This window comes from Psammomys obesus, unplaced genomic scaffold, assembly GCF_907164565.1.
Source record: "Psammomys obesus unplaced genomic scaffold, mPsaObe1.curated_primary_1811, whole genome shotgun sequence".
Taxonomy (NCBI): domain Eukaryota; kingdom Metazoa; phylum Chordata; class Mammalia; order Rodentia; family Muridae; genus Psammomys; species Psammomys obesus.
This window is the reverse complement of record NW_026593286.1, coordinates 26833161-26854867: the sequence shown is the minus strand read 5'-3', so window position 1 is coordinate 26854867 and position 21707 is coordinate 26833161. Positions and strand designations below refer to the sequence as shown.

The 21707-nt window shown below is 41.3% G+C and overlaps 1 protein-coding gene across 1 annotated transcript in view; it reads left to right on the top strand.

Annotated features, from left to right (window-relative positions):
• Cpo (carboxypeptidase O) overlaps positions 1–21707 on the top strand; it is a 92401-nt gene that overhangs the window by 63235 nt on the left and 7459 nt on the right. Inside the window, 7 exon segments of the mRNA XM_055616794.1 lie at positions 10781–10867; positions 14023–14124; positions 17106–17211; positions 18170–18231; positions 18723–18769; positions 19944–20042; positions 21563–21651. Coding sequence (XP_055472769.1) covers positions 10781–10867; positions 14023–14124; positions 17106–17211; positions 18170–18231; positions 18723–18769; positions 19944–20042; positions 21563–21651 — 592 coding nt within the window.

Sequence of the window (21707 nt, the reverse complement as noted above, 5' to 3'; positions counted from 1 at the left end):
CATCTTTTGACATAGGATCCTGATTCTGGAAAACTACTGAGAAAATGAAATGTAAAATATTCTTTTTTTACCTTGTAATACAGCTTTATTTGCAATATGAATATTATAGCATGGGAAATCAGTGTCCCATGTTAGGTTATATAAATGTTTGTATCTAATTTATGACACTCACCTATCGTGCTAATTATTTTTTCTTAACTCGTCTGAATTAAAAACCACAATGGAAACACATCTCTGGGTGTGTCTCTGAAGATGTTTCTAGAAATGTTTACCAAAAGAGAGGTTACCTCTGAGTGTGAGTGGGGCTGTGCCATAGTGCCTGAAACAAATTAGAGGGCGAACACACTAAGGCACCGCCACTCATCCGTCTCTGCTTTTTGAGCGAGGTTGAGATGCGACCAGCTGCCTTCCTCTCCTGCCTTCATGCATCCTCCGTCATGATGGACTCTACACCCAAGCTTCCGGGTCAAAACAGAGCCGTCTTTCTGTCAGTTGCTTTTGTCAGGCGTTTTCCCACGGCAATAAGAAAAGCAACTAAGTCAGACACTTATTCGTTAAAATAATACCTATGATTCTACAAAGTGAGTTCAGGACAGCTCAGGCTACACAGAGAAACCCTATCTCAAAAAAACAACAACAGCAATAAAAATAACAATTATGAAAAACTTTAATAACATTGGAAAAAAATCCTGTTTCACACTACAGGAAGGATAACATAAAAGATAATGAAATACTTAGAAAATAAGAGGGAAAAAATTATACCAAAATGGTCATAACAACAGTTGGTTAATGACTTCCTTTCCTCTCTGTCTACTATTTTTCACATTTTACATTATTTTTTCTACAATTAACATATATAACACTTGTATTCAAGGGAAATATTGCCTGCCATTTGGAAGGAGTTAGGCTTAGGTAGTGGATTCGGACGGTAGGGTGGCCAATAGATGGATCTTCATGACTACATTTGAGAAAAACATTTCAAAGCTTCTTGATGTTGTCCTTTAGGGAGTTTTATTTTCATAATTACTTGCTGATCTAAACTAGTATTTAGAAACTAGATGTGCTCGGGTCCTCCTGTAATTCAGGAGGCTGAAGCTAGAGGGTCATATGTTTGAGGTCAGTCTCAGCTACATAGCAAGGCCCTGTCTGAAAAAAATAAATGTTTAATAACACTTTTATTAAATCATTGATACTTTCATAGAACATATTTTGATCATATTCACCCCTCATCTAACTTCTCCCATATCTAACCGCATTTTACCGCCCGCCCAACTTTTAGTTGAGTCTTCATTTTTTTCCATTGAGTTCAGTCTATGTTGCTCAACCAACCCACTCTCCAAATGCTGTCAATTGCCTCACCTAGTAGTATGAGTCCATGCCTGCCTTTCTCCCGTATGCTGGGGGTTTGTCTCACTTGAGCTTGCCCAAGTCTTGTGCACGTTGTCATAATCATCGTGAATGTATATGGGCAGCTACTGTTTCCTTGAAATTGTATACTGCCTCTGGCTCTTAGAATATTTCCGTCCCTCCTTTATAAGATTGCAGAGCTTTTGAAGGTTGTATGTCCCATTTAGGGCCAACCACTCCACAATCTCTTATTCTGTGCACATTGACCAATTGAAGATCTGTGTGTTAGTTGCCATCTACTGCAAAATGATGCTTCTCTGAAGACAGGTAAGAAATATGTTCATCTATGGGTATAGCCACAAATCACTTTTAATACCATACCAATTTAGCAGAATAATAGTATTAGGAGCTATGACCTGACTGGTCACAGGTTCTTGGCTCCATTAATAGAGCCAAGAATGGATTTTATCTCATGAACCAGGTCATCGAGTCAACCAGAAAGTGGTTGGCTTCTTCCATATTTGTGCCACCATCTCACCAGGGGGCCTATGATGTCAGACCAGTCATTATGGTAGCTAGCAGTTTCACAGCTGAGGGAGACTGTTGATTTCTTTTCTCCATCAGTAGCATGCCTAGTCCCTTCCAGCACGATGAAATCTAGCCAGCAGGGACGAAACTTCCGGGTGAGTATCTGCTTGAGCTCTTCGTATTCTTTGACTCAAGTATGTGGTGTCTTCAGCAACAAGTTCAAGTTCTTGAGGGTAACCAAGTTACTAGTCTGTAACGTTAAAGTGCCTGTGGGGCCACCCTGGGCAACTCAGGAAGAGTTAACACATTCCTAAAACTGGGCTTTTATTTGTCAGTATGATGTGTCTTGTTCAGATCTTCAGCTAAACGTGTGTTTTTCTCTGAAAAAAATTTAGTTATTTTTTTAAATTTGCTTTTTTATGCCTTAAGTGCCTCAAAACATAGATTAGTATAATTTTTGAAACTCTGTTCTCTAGAATATACTAAAACAAGAGTTTAAAAATTGCTAAAAGTTAAATTTTCAAGCAGACACACTCTCTGTCTCTCTGTCTCTGTCTCTGTCTCTGTCTCTCTCTCTCTCTCTCTCAAAAGTATAAATCTATTAAAAAAGTCGGGATTTTGTGATTTAAACCAAATGGCTTGAACGTATTTTTCCTCTTTGACCCCACTCTTCTCCCTGGGATGTGCTCAAGGAAATAGAAATGAGAGAATACACTTACAGAAGACGTCATTCACCGCAGGGCTGCCAACAATTGCCACCCACCCCCCCCACAAAGAGAAACAGTTCTATCCAGCAGGGAAGAATCTCAATAAACAATAGTAGATACTTAATCTCAAAGGTTATATGGCCAATGAAATTAGCATTTTGAAAGAGTTTGCTGATGTAAAAATATGCTCTGGCAGGATATAAAAATATAGTGGGGTGACTATATAAGTTCTACATAAATGTAACCAGTTGAAATAGGTTCATAGACTAAAGATTGAAAGTGTTAACCAATGGTCAACACTGGTTAGCATGGGAGCATGGGAGCGCTGAGAATTAGCCTATCCTTTTAAAAAATATTTTCCTGTTCCTTTTTCTCTATATATTCTAATTTCTCCATTTTAAATATATGTTAATTTTATAAGAAAAAACTGAAAATACTTTACTACATAAAATATTCATGCTACTGTTTCTTCACTAAGTATTTAAAGTATGAAATTTGCCTCAACGTTTTTTGTGGTTTTTTTTTTTTTTTTTTTTTTTTACTTCTTTATACATTCCAGTCAAAAATCCCATCAGCTCCTCTTTGCTCTTCGGTGCTTATTAATAATGTACCCTCAAAGAGCGTTTTCTCTGCTAAGCATTTGGTGAATGCCTGTTCAGAAAGAATACACAAAGCATAGTCATATTTTCATTTGCTCAGTGAGATGAGAGTGGTGATAACTGTGAAGGGTGGGGGAGGACAACCAACTTTTCCCTTCTTTGTTGACATGTGTTATATATCACCCAAGAAGCTCGGAACTGCCCTTCTAAGCTCATTGTTAAACATTCATTCACCTGAACTCACTGTGAGAGTTTCTGAGCTTTAAGTATTGAGTTTTAGTTTTAGTTTTATGTTTCACATTAAAATCATAACTATTAATCAGTGACATTCACTGAGATCCCAGACCATTATGTTTTACATATTAGCTGAACCCACCTGTTCAATGCTGGGTTCCAGAAGCCATAGATATTTGCTGACCTCAGTTGGCTAAAAGCCGATGTTTGAGCTAGAGGGGGTTCACTTGCCTTTACTTAAGGGAATAATTGTGTGTGCTGTGACACTTCTAGAGGATTACAGTCACTCAAAGCACAGCTTAAGAGCGGCGTGAGTCCTGTTCTTTTCAGCGTACTTATGAATACATGCAATGATCCTACTAACCCCACATCGAAAAGATCCAGTGTCCTGGCTAGCTTTATGTCACCTTGACACAAGTTGCAGTCATTTGGAAGACGGAATCTCAGTTGAAAAACTCCTCCCACAGGACTGGCCTGTGAGCAGGCCTGTGGGGGCATTTGCTTGATTGATGATTGATGTTGAGGGCGCAGTTTACTGCGGCTGGTACCACCTCTGGGCTGGTGGCCCTGGGTTCTATGAGAATGAAGGCTGAGCAAGACATGGAGAGCAAGCCAGTAAGAAGCATTCCTCCATGGCCTCTGCATTAGCTCCTGCCTCCAGGTTCCTGGCCTGCTTGAGTTCCTGTCCTAACATCCATGGATGTTGAGTTGTAAAGTGTAAGATGAAATATGAAATAAACCTTTTTCCTCCTCAAGTTGCTTTTGGCCATCTTGCTTTCTCACAACAATAGAAACCCTAGCTAAGACATCCATAAAAGGAAAAACTCCTTTACACTAAGCATGTCTGAGAACATAAAAAACACCATATAAATGTTCTACATTGCATTTGGTGCTGGGGGTAATCTAAAGATGAGGGAGGAGATGGGAGGGGTATGTGAAAATACAATAACACTGTGTGACAAACGCACTCCTGGGACTAAAAAAGCACCCTAAGAGACCCCCTTTCCTGGTGGGGCTCCACAGACGGGATACGCTGTGAGAAACAGGGGAGAGGAGGCCTGGAAGGCTTTCTCTTCATTTGCCTCCCCTTCCCCATTCTAAAGAAAAATTGCCTTTTTTTTTAAAAAAAAAAAAAAAAACTTCCTTGATATTGATCTTTACTGCTAATCTCTTTGTTGTCCAAATCAGCAGCAGCTACTTAGAAAATGTGTAGCCTGTGTAACTAAGTCTTCAGGAAAAATAAAGCATGGACAGCATTTCTTCTAGAGATCGTTGTTATTTCAAAACAATAAATAGCATGCTCTCAATATTGAGTTCCCCAAACAGCCCCAGCCTACACAATTGCTGTAGAAGTACTGAGTATTGGTTTTTTTTTAAATTTGAATTTATTTTTTATAGGTTATTCACTTTATATCCCGATTGTAGCCCCCTCCCTCGTCTCCTCCAGGTCTCACCCTCCCTTTCTTTCCCCCTCCCCATTCCCTTTCCCTATTTCTCAGAAAGAGGGAGCACTCCTCCCTTACCATCTGACCCCAGCCTATCAAGTCTCATCAGGACTGCCTGCATCTTCTTATCCTAGCTCAAATTTTCCCTTCCCAGGCTTCAATATTCTTTGAATGCAATTAAGCCGGTAATCAGCCACTAGATTATCACACCTCACATTTTGTTATTTAAAGGCTCTGTCATTTGGCTTTTCATATGTTCATGTATTAAAGAGATTTTTAAAATCAGGAAATAAATCTTTTTTATTATTACCTATTACTGCTTTGTGTAAAGTGGTTAGAATGCATACACATTGGACAATTGAATAGATATATAAAATGCTACAAGATGCTAGCATAGAGTGCTCAATGAAGATTAACTTGTGGCTGTAACAAGATATTTGCTGACTAATAACATAGACTGTGTTTCTGAAAATATATTGATATGAATTTAAACTCACTGAGGGATGTTTGTATTTTTTTTATAAAATGATAATATGTTCCATAAAGCATTCAGTCTCCACATACAACTTGTATCAATATATATTTTATATTACAAATTTTTACTCTGAGGTATTATTGCTTATGAAAAATACAATGCATGGTAAATATTCTAAAAAAGCTTGAAGAAATATATTGGTTCCCATCTATTACAATAGAAATAACATTTGTTTCTTTTAATTACTTTTAAACCTCATTTTTATTGTTTTGGGTAATTCTTTAAACAACCTTATAAGATTCTCACTTGCTCTAGCAAAATATTACAAAATACACTCAACAGTCTGATAAAACATTTATAATTTTGAAGTCAAGGAACTATTAAATTCATACTATTAGTAGTTGTATCAATAATAATTAATGATGATAAAGTTATTAGGTACAGAAACTGATTTCTCTTTGAGTAGTTGATTGTTGGTTTATGATCCTAAATAGCAATGAACCTTTGTTTTACTTGTTTATTTATTTATCTCTGTTGTTTTTAATTTTGATTCAGGCTCTTTCTGGGTAGCCCAGGCTGGCTTTGAAGGGGTGATCCCTCTGCCTCAGTCTCTTGAGTGCTGGAGTCATAGGTGTATGCTCACCAGTTAGATTCCCAGAACCTAGACAGAAATGCACCAGCTTTAAATGTGTGCTTTAATTAACTCATATTTTGTAATTGGGCATGGTAGTGAGGACAGGGAGATTTCTGTGAGTTCAAGGCTAACTTGGTCTACACAGTCAATTCTAGGACAGCCAGCTACTCAGAGAGGCCTTGTCTAAAAAATAAAATACAATAAAATAATGTGGTTTTTGCATTGGAGAGCAACAGAACAAGAAAATTTGAACACACCAGCACCATCAACAAGCTACTTTCCCATGCATATTTATTAGATAAATGGATTATCAGTGTGATCTCCAATGAATAGTCAACCCCCCTGCCCTTTGTTAAATAAAGCCTTTTAGCTAGGAACATTCACTAAATGTCTTGTGGTTTAGAGTACTACTAGCTCTATGACTTATTAACTACATAACTCTTTGCAAGTGACTTACTGTCTTCTCCTGGTCTGTTTTCTTGTTTGCAGAATATGGATCATTTTAACTCCATTGGGCTAAAGTGAGAACTGAATTATAAACTGTGCATGTGTTTGGTTTCTTAGGCAGCTTTCTAGCATAACGCTTGGAATAAAGCATCAAATAGTAATAGTAAATTCTTTGCTGAAAGATAAATCCTAAGTAGATAGTTAAAACATTGCTATAGCTGTTAAAGAAATTGAAGCTGTGATTAACTCATGGCAGAAAGCACCAGCCCCAGGGCAGCTTACTGGTTCATATCAAACACTTAAGGCAGAAATTATGCCAGTTCTCCACAAGAGAGAATACTTTCTAACCCAGTCTGTGAGACAGCATTAATCTAATACTCAAGTCAGACAAAGACAGTACAAAGAAAGAAAATTACAGACTGATAATAGCACTCATAAACTCAGAAGAATTCTTAAAAAATATTGGCAAATGAAGTGTAGCTTTGGATAAAAAGAACTGTATAGATTGGCTAAGAGGGTTTATCCCAGTTACGCATAGCTGGTTCAACATTCCATTGCATCCACAGGCCAAAGAAGAAAGGTTATAGCATCATATCAATAGGTCTATAAAAAGATTTCACAGCATCCAACACACAGCTCTGGTAAAGAAAAAGAAACTTTCTCAGTGTGATGAATGCTTTTTAAAGCTGCTATAATTAACATCATCCTTTTGTTTGTTTGTTTTTTTGAGACAGTGTTTCTCTGTGTAGCCTTGGCTATCCTGGACTGGATGTACAGACCAGGCTGGTCTCGAACTTGCAGAGATCTGTCTGCCTCTGTCTCCCGAGAGCTGAGGTTAAAGGTGTGTGCTACACACCACCACACCTGGTGTTAACATCATCCTTAATGGCAAGACACTGGAAGGTTTCTCAAGAAGGTCACTCATTTCAACAGTGTCTGCGTTCACTGCCATTTTTCAATACAGTTTTTGTAGACCTAGCTAATATTATAAAACAAGAAAAGGTAATAAACAGTATATAATTTAGGGAGGTATAAATAAACTGTGTTTAAAAGGAAAATGAATATACAAGGAGGAAAACAGAAAGATTTAACAACAACCACCCTGGGACTAAGAACCCATCAGAGAAAACTGGATGACATAGGGAAGTCCATTGATCTCCTATACATAGCCAAGAAGAAGTAGAATTTGAAATTTAAAAAAAAAAATACTAGTGTGCTTGAAATTACATATTTGTAATATATCTCTTCAGGGAAACATATGGAACACAAACGGAAGGCATCAAAGACCTGAATGAATGGGGAAATATTTATGTTCACAGAAGGAAGACTCAATATTGTCAGGGTATCAGCTCTTCTGAATTTTATTTATAGACACAATACAATCCCAAACAAAATCCTAGGGAGTTATTTTGTGGTTATTGACAAACTGATTCTTAAGATTTGTAGACAAATAAAAGACACTGAATAGCCAACACAATATTGAAGGAGAATAAAGTCAGAGGACAGACATTACCTTATTTCAGATTTACTATAACCTTACAGTCATCAGACAGTGTGGTATTGGCAAAATAATAAACAAATAGATCAGTATAAGAGAAGGGAGCCCAGAAGTAGGCCCACATACACATAGTCGATTATGCTGGACAAAGGAGGAAAATAATACAATAGAGCAAAAACATTCTTTGCAGCAGATAGTGCTGGGACAAGTAGACATTCACATACAAATCTGAGAAAACACAAATATTAACTCAAAAATAGATCACCCAGCTGGAGGCTGGCTCGGTCTGTAAAGTGCTTGCCATGCACAAGGACCTTGGTTTGAGCTGCAGAACCTAACCCAAAATGCTGGGATAGTGGCATGCCCTTGTACCAGCTCTGGGAAAACAGAGATGGACAGATCCCTGGAGCTTGCTTGCCAGCCTGTCTCTCCTCATTGGTACTCTCTAGGCCAATGACAAGCCTTTCTCATCTCAAAGGAGGTGGACAGCATTATTGAGGATGACAGCGAAACTTGGCCTCTGACCTCCATGCACATGCGCTCTCATGTATATGAGCACACATACATACACACACACATACATACATACATACATACATACATATATATATACAGCCCTTTATCCAAATGTTAAATAAAAAACTATAATATTCTAGAAGATGGGTTAGAAAGCCTGGATGACTCTGAGTATGACATTGACATTTTAGACATACCTGGAAAGGCTCAATCCATGAAAAAAATAATAATAACTGATATGCCAAAATTTAGTAAATCTATAAACTTCTAACTCTTTGAAAGAAACTATCACGAAAACCAGAAACCAAGATAAAATGTTTATAGAAGGCACATCTGAAGTCAGAATGCGATCTGAAAGAATCCTGAAACTCAAACATTAATAAAAGTGCATGGTAAGTATATTGTGGGCAGATGACCCAAACGGATGTCTCACCAAAGAATGAGACGAGGAACTCAGGAACAGATGCTCTGTCTCATCTGTCACCAGAAAACTGTAAATTCCAACTACCAGATATACCACAGTCTGCTGCAGCAGCCCACTTCCAGAAGGCCAACCTCAAAGGCCGGTGCGGGTGTAGAGAAGCAACCGGAATTCATTTGTCGCTGGTGGACATGCAAAACTGTCTCCCCCCAGTTTTGAAAAGTGGTGTCAGTTTCTTACAGAACAAAACATATGTTTTTCATATGATTCAACAATTGTAATCCCTAGTTCCTACCCAAATGAACTAGGAACCTCTCTTCATGAAAATCATTCACATGTGTGTTTCTGACGGCTTTGTTCATAGCTGCAAAATATAGGAAGCAACCAAGGTGTTTTTCAACATATGAATGGATAAACTGTGGCATAGCCAGAGAAGGGAATATTGCCCAGCAATGAGAAGGGAGCTGTGAAAGGACATGGAAGAAACTTAGTTATATTGTGGCAGTTTGAATGAGACCAGCCCCAAAGACTCATATATGTGAATGCTGAATTCCTGGTTGGTGGAACTTTTGGAGAAGGATTAGGAGGTGTGGACTTGTTGGAAAAGGTATGTCCTTGTTGGAGGAGGTATGTCAGTAGAGTTAGACTTTCAGGCTTCAAAAGCCTAGGCCATTCCAGTTGGCTCACTCCCTACCTCATAGCTGTTGTCTCCACATGTAAGTCCTCAGTTACTGCTCCAGTACCACACCTGCCTGCCTGTTGCCATGGCATGGCATGACATGACATGGTGGATCCGAGGATCCAGCCTCTGAAACTGTAGGCAAGTGCCCAATTAAATGCTTTCTGTTATAAGTTGCCTTGGCTGTGGTGTCTCATCACAACAGAAAAGAAACTAAGACACTTTTATTAACAAGTGAAAGAAGCCAATCTGAAAGGGCCATATGGTGTGACCCCACCGATATCAGATTCTAGAAAATGTAGAACTATGCAGAGTGATGATGGGACATAATTACAAAGCATTTGAAAATGGAGGGGTGGCTGAGCAGAGTCCAGAGACCGGTTAGGACACTAAAACTGTGCTGATACTAGACTGGCTTATATGGGACGTCAGTGTCTGTCAGTCCCATAGGAGATACGCTAGGAATGAATCCTATCTGACCTCGGGTGATGCTGTTTCTGTGTGCAGTCACTGGCGGCAGCTGCTGCAAAGGGCTCACTACTCACCGTGTACTTATAGTAGTGGTTAACCTTGGAGGCTCTCCAGTCAGCTTGGCAGGGTTGGGGTCCAGTCACACTTTCCCTGAGGTTTGGTTTCTTAATCTCTGAAATGGAGATAAAGAGAAACCTATCTCAACCGTTTAGAGAGGTGTAAATGAGATTTAAATTACTTAGGATAGTGTCTGTCTCATAAAAAGTTTCAGCTCAATAAATCTTAGCCATTAGACCTTTTACAAACTTACAAGCACTTTCTTTTTTTTATCTATAGTGTCTTATTGAGTTGTTCTAGTCCTTCTCCAAGCTTGACATTATTGTCCTCACATTGTCGACAAAGAAATTCCATCTCCCAATGGCTAAATAGTGTCCCAAGGTGTCATTGTCACAAAATAATAACTTCAACACTGGCTTTGGGACTTCAAATCCTGTGTGCACTGCTTTCTGTGACCTTTGAAATTGTGCTTATTTTTAAATTGTGTGTGTGAGAGAGAAAGGCAGGGAGGGAGGGAGGGAGGGGGCACAGAATCCAGAAGAGGATGTCAGATTGCCTAGGAATGGAGTTACAAGGCAGCTCTGAGCTATCTGACATGAGGACTGAACTCTGCTCTTTCGTAAGGGAATTAAATGCTTCTAACCTTATAGCAATCTATCAACCTTCTAGTCTTCAGGAAGTCCTAATGTCTTCACTAGTTTACATCTTTCTTTCTCTTCCAGGTCCTCAGCACAGCACAGACAAGAGGTTGTCATCCACAGAGGAGCCTTGAGACCTATTTCTATAACAGACACCATCTCATGGGGGAGGTGAGTGAGAACAAACAGTATGAAAGCGCCGTTGCTGGAGGTCACTGCCTGCTTTAGGATATACCAGGGAAGGCATACCATGAACAGGAGTTTTCACAAACTAGACTGGCTCACACTGTGAGGTGAAGATTTGCCTGTAGGCTAAGTCGAAGGAATTTCCAAACATCTCCGCCACCATTAGCGCCACTATAAAACCAGGTAAGATGACATAAAAATGCAAATTAATAACATAAAGAAAGGGAGGAACAGCCCTATGGGCCTATCATGAACACAAACCATAATTAACATTTTTTGGGGGGGGGGGGAAGTTGTCACATTTTTAGCAGTTTTGAGCAGTTCAGGGTCGGTGCCTCTCTCTTGTGTCGGTGAGACACAAGGAGAAAAGGCCCCCTCAGTGAGTTCTACTTAGCTGACAAGGTAGCTTTTTCTTGCTGGATGGAGGGTTGGGGGCAGGGGGTATGGTCAGCAGTAGTTCTTTGAAGGAAAGGCCTTCCGCAAAGAAGAATTTGTAATGCGATGAAGACATTTAGCGGCTTCCAAAAGTAGCTTTTGTGTGTATGGCTTATGTGATAACACACACAACTTTTTCTTCCCTCTTTTTAAGGAATAAACATCTAAAACTAGAATGGTTGGATTAAAGGACATGCACATCTAAAAGTTTTATATAAGCACACAAATTGTCTTCCAAATACGCTTTACCGATTTATACTCTCTGCATTTGTATAGATATAACAGATATCTATACAATAATAGATATAGTATTATTTTTTCCAGAATAATTCTTCAGAATGCTAAAAAGAATTTATACTTTCCTCCGTGGATGTTACCTCAGTGAACTAACAGCTCCATGGCCTTGAACAAGATGCCGGAAGCCCACCAGTGATCTGGTATGGTGGTTTGTGTTGTCAATGCAACAGAATCCAGAATCACCTAGAAGGCAGACAGGGTCAGCCTCTGGTATGCCTGTGAGGGGTTGTCTTGACTGTTTTTATTGAGGCAGGAGGATCCACTTTAAAGGAAGACACCAGGTTTGGTCCCAGACTTGCTGAGCACATGAGGTCTTCACTCTCTTCTTCCTGATTTTGGACGCAATGTAGCCAGCTACCAAGCTCCACGGTGCTTCTCTGTTATGATAGCATACACTTTCAAACCATGAGCCAAAGTAAGTCCTTTCTCCCTTAAATTGCTTTTGTCAGAGTTTGGCTTTTTGGTTCTGTGTTGTTTTGAATCACAGCAATAGGAGGAGTAATAAAGATATCTGGTTTCCATGATAGGATCACACCTGGCTTGTACACTTGCTGGCCGGGTGAGCCAGTTTCTCCCTCTGTGAAACTAGAATAACGGTGCTTACTTCAAAGCGTTGTGCTGACAATAAATAAAGTTGGCTGCATTATCACTGATTAGGTAATAAGTAAATACACACCTGCCACTTCCAGTTGCTGTTATTTATAGCCTTATGGAGTTTAAGCTATTTGCATCCTATTCTGTCCCTTACCTGTGTCATAAGATACTATTCTTTTGTGGTAGACTGACCGAATTAAAACTGCCTTTCGTCAAGTATTTATTAAGGTATCGACAAGTTTTCTCAATAGGCTGCATGTCAATGAAGATTCAATTTTTTTTTAAATGTTTTGTTTTCTTTAGTTAACTATTATTTCCTTTAACTCTGGACTGTCCAGTGTCAACTACATAGAAATTCAGGTGTCTTGAGTCCTGAGACATGCTGATGGCTCCCATAATAAGTCTTCATTTTCACTGCATTTCCTCTTATGAAACCCCAGTTATAGATTTATTGGTCACAGTATAAGGTTCCTTCCAAGTTTAATATATATGATTTATAATTAAATCAGCATCTATTCAGGTCTATTAAGTTTAATCAAAATTATTATCATGGGCCTGACCTAGAAGCTTCGGTAAGCAGCTTCTGGAAAGGGCATTAAGAAAGGATGTTCTTGGTGTACTAATCTACTTTTCATTACTGTAACGAAATACCCAAAGCAGATGAACTCTATAAAGAAAGGGGGTTTAATTAACTCACAGTTAGGGAAGCTGGAAGTCCAAACAGCATGTGTCAGTCTTTGGTGAGGACCACCCACCTCAGCTGTATGTAGCACCTCAGGATGGATGGCAATGACATCATCAGTCACAAAGCCAAAGGGAACTTTAGGACGGGCTCAAAACCTTACCACAATTCACTCTCAAGAATATTCACGCCAAGACACCAGTCTTCCCTTTGTGACACAGGAACCCAGATGACCTGAGAACCCTCCACCACCACACATACTGCTTCAGGGCTCCTGTCCATCTGGAGCCCAGGGAGCTGTCTCTGATACAGCTCTCCTACTGTTATAGCCCTTTTAGTGACCCAGCTCTTCCAGGGACACAGCTCTCTTAATTTGGGGTTGGGGAGTATACAAGCTATATAAACCTTGGGGAAGTAGGCAAGGGTTTTCTGGGGAGTGAACATCATTGGTTGGGGGCTGAGGTGCTGCAAATGCTTCATATGTGCGGTGAGAAATTCCAGGAGCTAGGCTACCTAGAGGATCGCAAAGGTAGGGGTTCCAAGACTACCTGGACATGCAGGCACAGATCTCCTGCTGGTCTCAGGATGGAGATTTTCAGGGTTTGGATACTTGTCATCCTCACTCTAGCTTCAGGCTGGTTTCCCCAATTACACTGTCCAGGTGTCCCACAGTCCCTCACGTTGCTGTACTAGAAATCAAGCCAGATAAACCTTTAGGGAATGAAGAACATCCAACCAGAGCCCTTAGGCAGATAAGGAGGAAAGAAGATCCTACAAAACAAGCCTGGCCCCAAATCACTGCCCTTATTGAGTGGCACACAGGGCTAATTTTGATGGCTATGGGAAGGACATGCACAGCATAGTCTCTGAGGTGCCACTGGCGGATTACCAAAACATGTTCCTTCCCAGTTGCTTATTTGTAAAGGTCAAATGGGGGTGTCCTAAGACTTCCCCCAGGAGGTCTTGAAAGGAAGTGAGAGAGGAGAGGTAATAAATCATTGTTTCAGTTTTCTGTTTGGTTTGTCGCACGGCTTTAGCAGAGTTCAGTGTCTTAGTGAAACAAGCAGTGATCTCAATCAGAGGCAGTCAAGCAATCTGCCTAGCAACAGCGCAGTCCTTTGGGTTGTTTTAGATGTATCAGTGGATGAGCCAGGTCAGCGAGAAGTATGCGGATGTGTTGACACAGCATTTCCTGGGAATGACCTGTGAGACCCCGCCCATGTACTATCTGAAGGTGAGTGCTCAGGCTGAGCCTGACGTTATGGCAGAATCTGCCCCGTCAGACTGCACGCCAGCCAGAGGCTCTGTCAGAACTGCTGGAGGAGTTCAAATCGCTGTGCATAAATCTTTGCCTTTTCCACCCCAAACTGGGTTCCTGCATGTGCCTTCTTTTTATAAAGCTGGGGTGCTGAGGCAAAACAGGACCCAAACATAGAAGAACCCATGAGTGGATTGCCCCAATATGGATTCTTTAGAAGCGGCTCACTTTTTAACTTTTCTGTCCTTTGTTGGTGGTGGTGGTGGCTTTTCTTTTCTTTTCTTTTTCTTTTCTTCTCTTCTTTTCTCTTTCCTTCCCCTTCCTTTCCCTTCCCTCCCTCCCTTCCTTCCCTCCCTCTTTTCTTCCTTTCTTTCTTATGTGCCTGAGTGTGTTTGTAGAGGTCAGAGAAGGACTTGCAGGACTGGGCTTTCTTCTTCCCCTATGTAAATTTTGGAGTTCAAACTTGGGTTTGTCAGAGTTGGAGGCAAGTGTCTCTTCTTGCAGAGCCATCTTGTTAGTTCAAATGTTTTGATTTAAAAAGAGAAACTGCACTCCTCCCCCCAAAAAAAATGTTTTAAAAACACAGAAAACCTTCACCTATTGTTCTTTGAGACAAACTCAGAGAAGTAAGGTGATTTATACAAGGTCCAGCTCATATAACCAGACAATCGCATAACCCAAGAGATAGTTCGGGCCTCAGTTTTCCTAACGTTTTTGCATGTAATGTGGTAAAAAGTGTCTGAGGTCCATCACTCATCCAAAGAGCTGGGCTCCTAAGCTTTTAGGGCTGGACCAGGGAGTGTCTATCCTGACTAGACATTAAAATCCCCTGTGGAGTATGGCCTAATAACTGACGTCTCAGTCCCTCCCAAAGACATGGTGGCCTGATTGTTCTAAGACAGGATAAGGCACCCTTGGAAATGTGCAACCCTAGCAGGCAAAACAGCAGTCTTCCAAAGGGTGGTCCTTAGTTCCCCTCTATCAGCAGCGTCTGGGAACGTGTTAACAAATGCACATTCTCGGATCTCACTACACACATCTCTGATATCAGAAACCCTGGGGGAGCGCCTGGTGCCCAGACATCTGTGTTCTAACCTGCCTGATCTTGATAATTCTGATGTCCACGCAAGGTTCTTTTGCCAACAAGTTCCAGCTGACACTGACAGTGTTATGGAAGAGTATATCATGTTGCCCTATACTACTTGTGCACACTGATGGGGAGGGAAGAGGAAGCCCTGAGTGAGTGAAGCTTGTACATTTTGACATGGACACGGCCATGATGAGGACAACAAGGCCTCAGACCCAAGGGTCAACTTGCCCAGGCTCACGTCTATATCGGCCAGGCTCAAGGGGAATGCAAAGCTTTCCTTGGGAGCCTGAGTATTTATTAAGGACTGATGGGCGTGTGCAAAGACTAGCAACTGCAGTTTCCTCCGGATGTTCCCAGCCCGAGACTGCTCACCTATAAAGACCTGCTGTGAAGCTTGGCCAACCCTCCTGCTGTGCTGCACCACACTGAGATTCCAGGTTGCAGTGACTGGAGGCCTGATCCTGGCTTTCCTGCGCATGCGTCTGCCTTTTCCTCAGGATCCCAGAATTCAAACCTCTGTGGGACTTGGAAGCTACACTAATTTACAAGATGGACCCTCCCCACCCCCAATTTGAGAAGCTCTTAAAACTGTGTCAAAATTACTGCCTCAGACAAGGTATCTACTCAGAGATGGACTAATCTGTGTGGAGCAGTGGGTACCAGTCAACGTGAGTTCTGAAAGACACTCAGATTCTAAGCTGAGTCTGCCAAGATGCCTCAACCTACTCTGCCCAGGGCAAGGATAAGTAAAAGAATAAAAACCTAATAAGGGGGCAATAAAAACAAGCACAGAACTAACCCACAGATGATCATAAAATGGATAATTTTAGAAGAAAATTGGGGTAAGAGGGGGTGAGGAATTGTCCTAGAAACCTTGAGAGGCAGGGGAAGTTACAAGAAGAAAGTCCATTGAATATGTCAACCCCGGCCATGCCATTGCCTCATCTTGTAAGTATCTTGTGTGAAGGAAAGAGCCTTCATCAGCTCAGTTGCCGAGGCTTTGGCAAACAGCTTGGTGCAGGCCATTTACAAATCCAAGACAGATACAACTGTTAGACCCTAGGACTGTTTAGAGCCCCTCCTCCACCAGAGAGGACCCACAATTGTCAGTGTTACCTCCCACCTCTAGGAAGAGAGCAGATTTCTTCCTGGAGAAGGCTGGCTTGATGTCCAGGAATAACGAATGGGCAGGGAAGGGAGAAGACAGCGATGTCTTAATGGGTGGAGGAGTAACTGGAAAATTGAACAAGCACTGTGTGGGTGGGGGCAGACTTTGATCTGTTCAGTTTCTGGACGTTTAAGTGAAGGTTTGGTTCATTTTAAAATAGTTTGCTTCTTGACCATCACAGCTGACATGCTTTGCTCTCTGGGTACACTATATATAAAGCCTGTAAACATAGGGCATATATGCATTTTTAGCTGGTGGGACAGTTGACTTGAACCTGAGGTCCCTTGGCCTCTGTCTTTCTCCAGAGTCCTGGAATCAGAGACATGTGCCACCACACCCAGCACAGTGTTTATCAGGTCTGGAAGATGATTCTATGTGTAATAAAGTTTGAGAACCACTATACACTTTGCAATCATGGGATTAATTCAGGGTACAGGAAAAAAGTGATCCTTTGGATGGGTATGCTGGGAAAACAGCGCACAGCCCTGACAACAGTTATCAAGGCAATGGGCAGGAGAGCAAGGTAGCAGAGTAAAGGACTTCATTGGTTTATGTCTCCCTCTACCAGCATCCTGGCCACCATCTGTGAGCCTCAGAAGGAAGTGAGAGAGGACACTGTAGGACATGAAAACCTGGTAGCTTTGCATGGTGGCTTATACTGGTGATCATTTGGTTACGTAGCCTGAATGTTCTCTCTAGATCAGCCAACCATCCAACATTCCCAAGATCATTTGGATGGACTGTGGAATTCCTGCCAGGAAATGGATTGTCCCTGCTTTTTGCCAATGGTTCGTGAAAGAGGCAAGTGTCTTTAGCTGCCTCATGATGCTAAATCATGCCATTGAGTACCTATCACTTCTGGGCTCTTTAGACACATACTTCTTTCCTGTTAGCTGTAACTGTGCTGAATTAGCCCCTCACTTCAAGTGAAATGGAATTAGTGAGTAGCCTTGCCAAAAACTGAGTACCCTGACTTCATTCTACTGCATCCATAATCATTTTTATTGGAAAGGAAACCTACCTGAACGTAGAAGATGTATATTTGAAGTCAGAGATGATATCGAATATTGTCAAATAGTATTGGGGAAAAATTTCAAACACTCACCTAGCTTCTCATCTATTACGGGAGCTTGGAAATGACAACCCATTTGTCTGCTGTGTGGGTCAAGAGATTTCCTACATGGAAAAATACCTAGAGTGATGAGATTTCATATTTCCCCTCTCCTCTCTCCTTTAGGGAGTAGGACAACTTTAAAAAATAACATGTTTCTGTTAGTCTTTTTAGAAACACAAATTATAAAAGATAACCCAGGAAAAGTCCTTCCTAAGAACAAGAGAAGAAATGCCAACTGGGAGAAATACAAATTGGCTCCATCTCACCTAGTGAGCTATAAACTTCCAAGGGGCCGGGGAGAAGGACAGATACAGCGGGCCGGTCAGTGTTTTGTTGTTGTTTTGAGGCAAAGTCTCACTACGTACCACCGTCCAGTCCCAAACTCATGCAATCCATGAACTCTAGATCTTCTTGCCTTGTTCTGTCTCCAGAGTGCAGGGATGACAGACTGGTGAGCTGTCAGGTGATAACTTCTTGCAATCAACTTTGAGAGCCGCTCTTATAAAGGACAGTCGCAGTTAAGGAGGACCTGGTGGCTGGAACTGTGATGGCAGCCAGGTCTTATAATTAGGCTGAAATTTACGGAAAATCAGAAGAGAAAGATTTCTTCCTAGAATCGTTCCAGATGTTTCTCTCTTAACTTCTACAGAATATAAAGACAGTGCAAGGATCAGCAGGCTCCTTAAGGAACTAGACTTCTATGTGCTACCAGTCCTATAGTGGAAGTCTTGCTTTCTTTAAAAACTCAGTTATGTTATGTAAATGTGTTTTTGTCTTAATCCCAAGTGTGGGATATGGGGCGGCCTTAGGTTATCCACAGCCAATAACAGCTTCATGTGGCTCAGAGAACCAGCTGCAGTTAGTAGAATTCTGCAGGCTCGGAAAGGGTATAAATAACAGAGGCCAGAGAGAGAAAAGCAGGCTTCAAGGAGACGGTCAAAGGAGAAAGAAGGCAGCTGGTTCATCCTGCTGCTGCATTTGCTGTTTGCTGGTCTGCTGGATATCCTGATGACTGAGATTGGTATTGCTCCAAAGAAGCCAATGATCCCAACCAGCTGAAAGTAGCCAAAGAGAACTCTGCTCCTTCTCCCCACTAACCTTCTTTCCTTCCTACATAGTTTGCAGGGTTTGGAAGGTGTTAGGGTAGATAAAGCTTGGAAGGGAGGTAGAGAATGTAGGAAACCAACAAATTAGACAAAAAGTAAGTCATCGCAGTCCTGAACACTGACAGTTATATCTACACGTGGAGAATGGTGTGGACACTGCATTTGGGCCAGGGTTATGTTCATGTACTGATGATCGACTCGGTTCATTCCTCTGATGTCAGCCATTCTAGTTATGGGAATCTTTTCTAGCCATGTAAAGAGAGAAGCCCTGTTTGATAGCTTTTCATCAAAGTCAATTTTAAGACGTGGAAGCCTCATACCTTCTCAGAGTTTGAGCCTGGTGTGGGAGACCTCTATGGTTTTCCATCGTCCCAATTCTCCATTTGGGCTTACTTGTTTTCTTCTGCCATCTTCTTGGTGTTTATGGCTTGCTCATTACCTGATTAGTATTGCATTGATATAGGTTTCATATACTGACCTACATCCATCTACCTCAGATCAGTTCTAGACGCATGTGGAGAAACACATGATGTCAGAATACAAAACTAGCCTGTGGCTTTCAATGTGATCATTCAGAAGGTTAAATGTCCCAGGTGGCTAATGTTGTAATAGCAGCAATGTTTATAAAGCACATTACTCCCCAAACAAGAACTCCTTTTCTAGAGAGCACCTTTCTTCCTCTCTTTCATCACTTCTCAGAGTTTCCCATTTCTAGAAAGCACTTCCTCCTCTTCCATCCATCCCCAAAGCTCTCTCCTAGGACCTCTTCTCTGGAACAGCCATTCTGGCCCATTGCATGAATCAAGGCCCCTGTAAGCTTTCCTGGTAACACTTATCTTTATCCCCATTTCTACTAACCATTCTTCTTCCAACAGTGTGCAAAAAATCAAACAAATGAAAAATACAAACAAGAAAACAACAAAATAAAAATCATCTCTAATACACCTGGGATGGCCTTTTCCATTTGCCGGGCTGTTTGCCTTGTGTCTTATATAACTGAATCCTAAACTGTAACCAAAGCTGCTATGAGTAAGATCCTGGCTGTAGACCCAGCTCACTGCTTAAGAATGAAAGGCCAAACTAGCCCTCAGTTGGATGGCTTATACATCTGTTTATTTGGTTTGTACTGATTATGTTCCTATTGTTGGGTGTGGCCGGCTTCTTTGCAAAACTAAAATTCACATATGCACATATTTTATAATGATAAATGCAAGGTTTTTTCCCCCTGATAATTCTGGACATGTTTTCTATGTGCAAGGGCCACCCATCATTATTGACACTGATCTCTGCATGTCAACACCCCGCTGTTCCTCTGTTTCTGGATTGCCTCTGGAGGAGGTCCAGCTTATCCCATCATAACAGCACATGCTCTGGAACAGCTCTCCACCAGAATTTCAATGTCTCCTGGTGTAGCAAGTACCTGATCAGCAGATAAGCTGATGAACAACAACAATAACAACGGGCTGAGATGCACAGTGACTTACTAAACATAACCATTTTTGAAAAATCCACTCAGTGTTTTCAGGCATGCTTACTGTCTTATTTCTTTTAAAGAGATAGTATCAGCTATACAGCATTCATGTGCAGAACTCTTTTTGAATGAGATTGGGGAAACACAGACAGAGTAGACCTAGACCACTGTCTAAGTTAGGGTTTCTATTGTTGCAATAAAAGAGCAAGTTAAGGAGGAAAAGGTTTATTTGACTTAGAGTTCCATATCACTGTTCATCATCAAAGGAATTCAGGACAGGAATTCTAACAGGGCAGGAACCTGGAAGCAGGAGATGAGGCAGAGGCCATAGAGGGGTGCTGCCTACAGGCTTGTCCCTCTGGCTTGCTCAGTCTGCTTTCTTATAGAAGCTAGACTACTCATCCAGGGATAGCACCACCCACAATGGGCTGGGCCCTCCCCATCAATCACTAATTAAGAAAATGTTCTCCAGGCTGGCCCACAGCCCAGTCTTATGGAGGCCTTTTTCTTAATTGGGGTTTCCTCCTCTCAGATGACTTTAGCTTGTGTCAAGTTGGCATAAAACCAGCCAGTACAAGTAGTCAGGATATGTTTTAAGCCATCACTTGGTTTTAAAATATACAGCTCACCATCAAGGAGATTAAAAACCAGAATCTTTTGGGTGTTTTTTACAGCAGGAGTCAGACAGAAAGCAGAGTAAACATTTTTTTTCCCTCTCCTCCAGGCACTTCTGTGTCCCCAAATCTTGATATGCTCAAAGCGTTAGAAGCAAATGAAGAATCAGGGGTGGGTAAGAACACTGCCACTCACTGCACGGCAAGGGTTATGATACAGTCATTATAGCTTGGTGATCTAGGAAAAAAAAAAGTGCTTCATTTTTCTGTTTTTGATTTCTTATTTAAAACATTGATCACACAATCCCACCTTATCCAAAGTCTATTATTTGTGTTAAATGTGATGCCACTTAGGAAGAGCACTGACCTAGCATGTAAGGGACTTTGTTATTAGCATGGACAGACTACCTGGCTCCTAGGAAAATAGCTCTGATCGGACACAAGCCAGCAAGAAATACTGGAAGTGGAGACATGGCAGATAAATCTGTAAGAATTTGCCTAAGGAATCTAATATCCGATTCCCAGTCCCCCACCTCTGAAGCACCTTGGTTCAGCATAAGTTTAAGGAAGATTTCCACACTGCCATTCCATTTTGTATTTTCTCTTCTGGGCCATAAAGGGACAGAGTTTGTGCATTGGAGTCTAGAGCTCCAGGCAAGCCCTCATGCTTTTCTGAACTCTACAATGCATGGCTACTTCAGTGATTCTGCAGTTGATTAACTAACAAGACTGACTTGACAGCCAAGGACAAGCCTGAGCCCCATGAGCAAGGTTTGCTACTCCCCCCTGCTCGTTTATAAACTGACATCATGAAGTGTTTCCATGACCTCCTGTATTTTCTAGGTATCCAGTGCTTCCACAAACAGCCAAGATCTAACATTCTGAGGGATAGAACCAACATCTGAACCGGAGACTAAAGTGGTCTCAAGCCTTATAGAAAGCAATAAAGAGAAAGAAAGAAAGAAAGAAAGAAAGAAAGAAAGAAAGAAAGAAAGA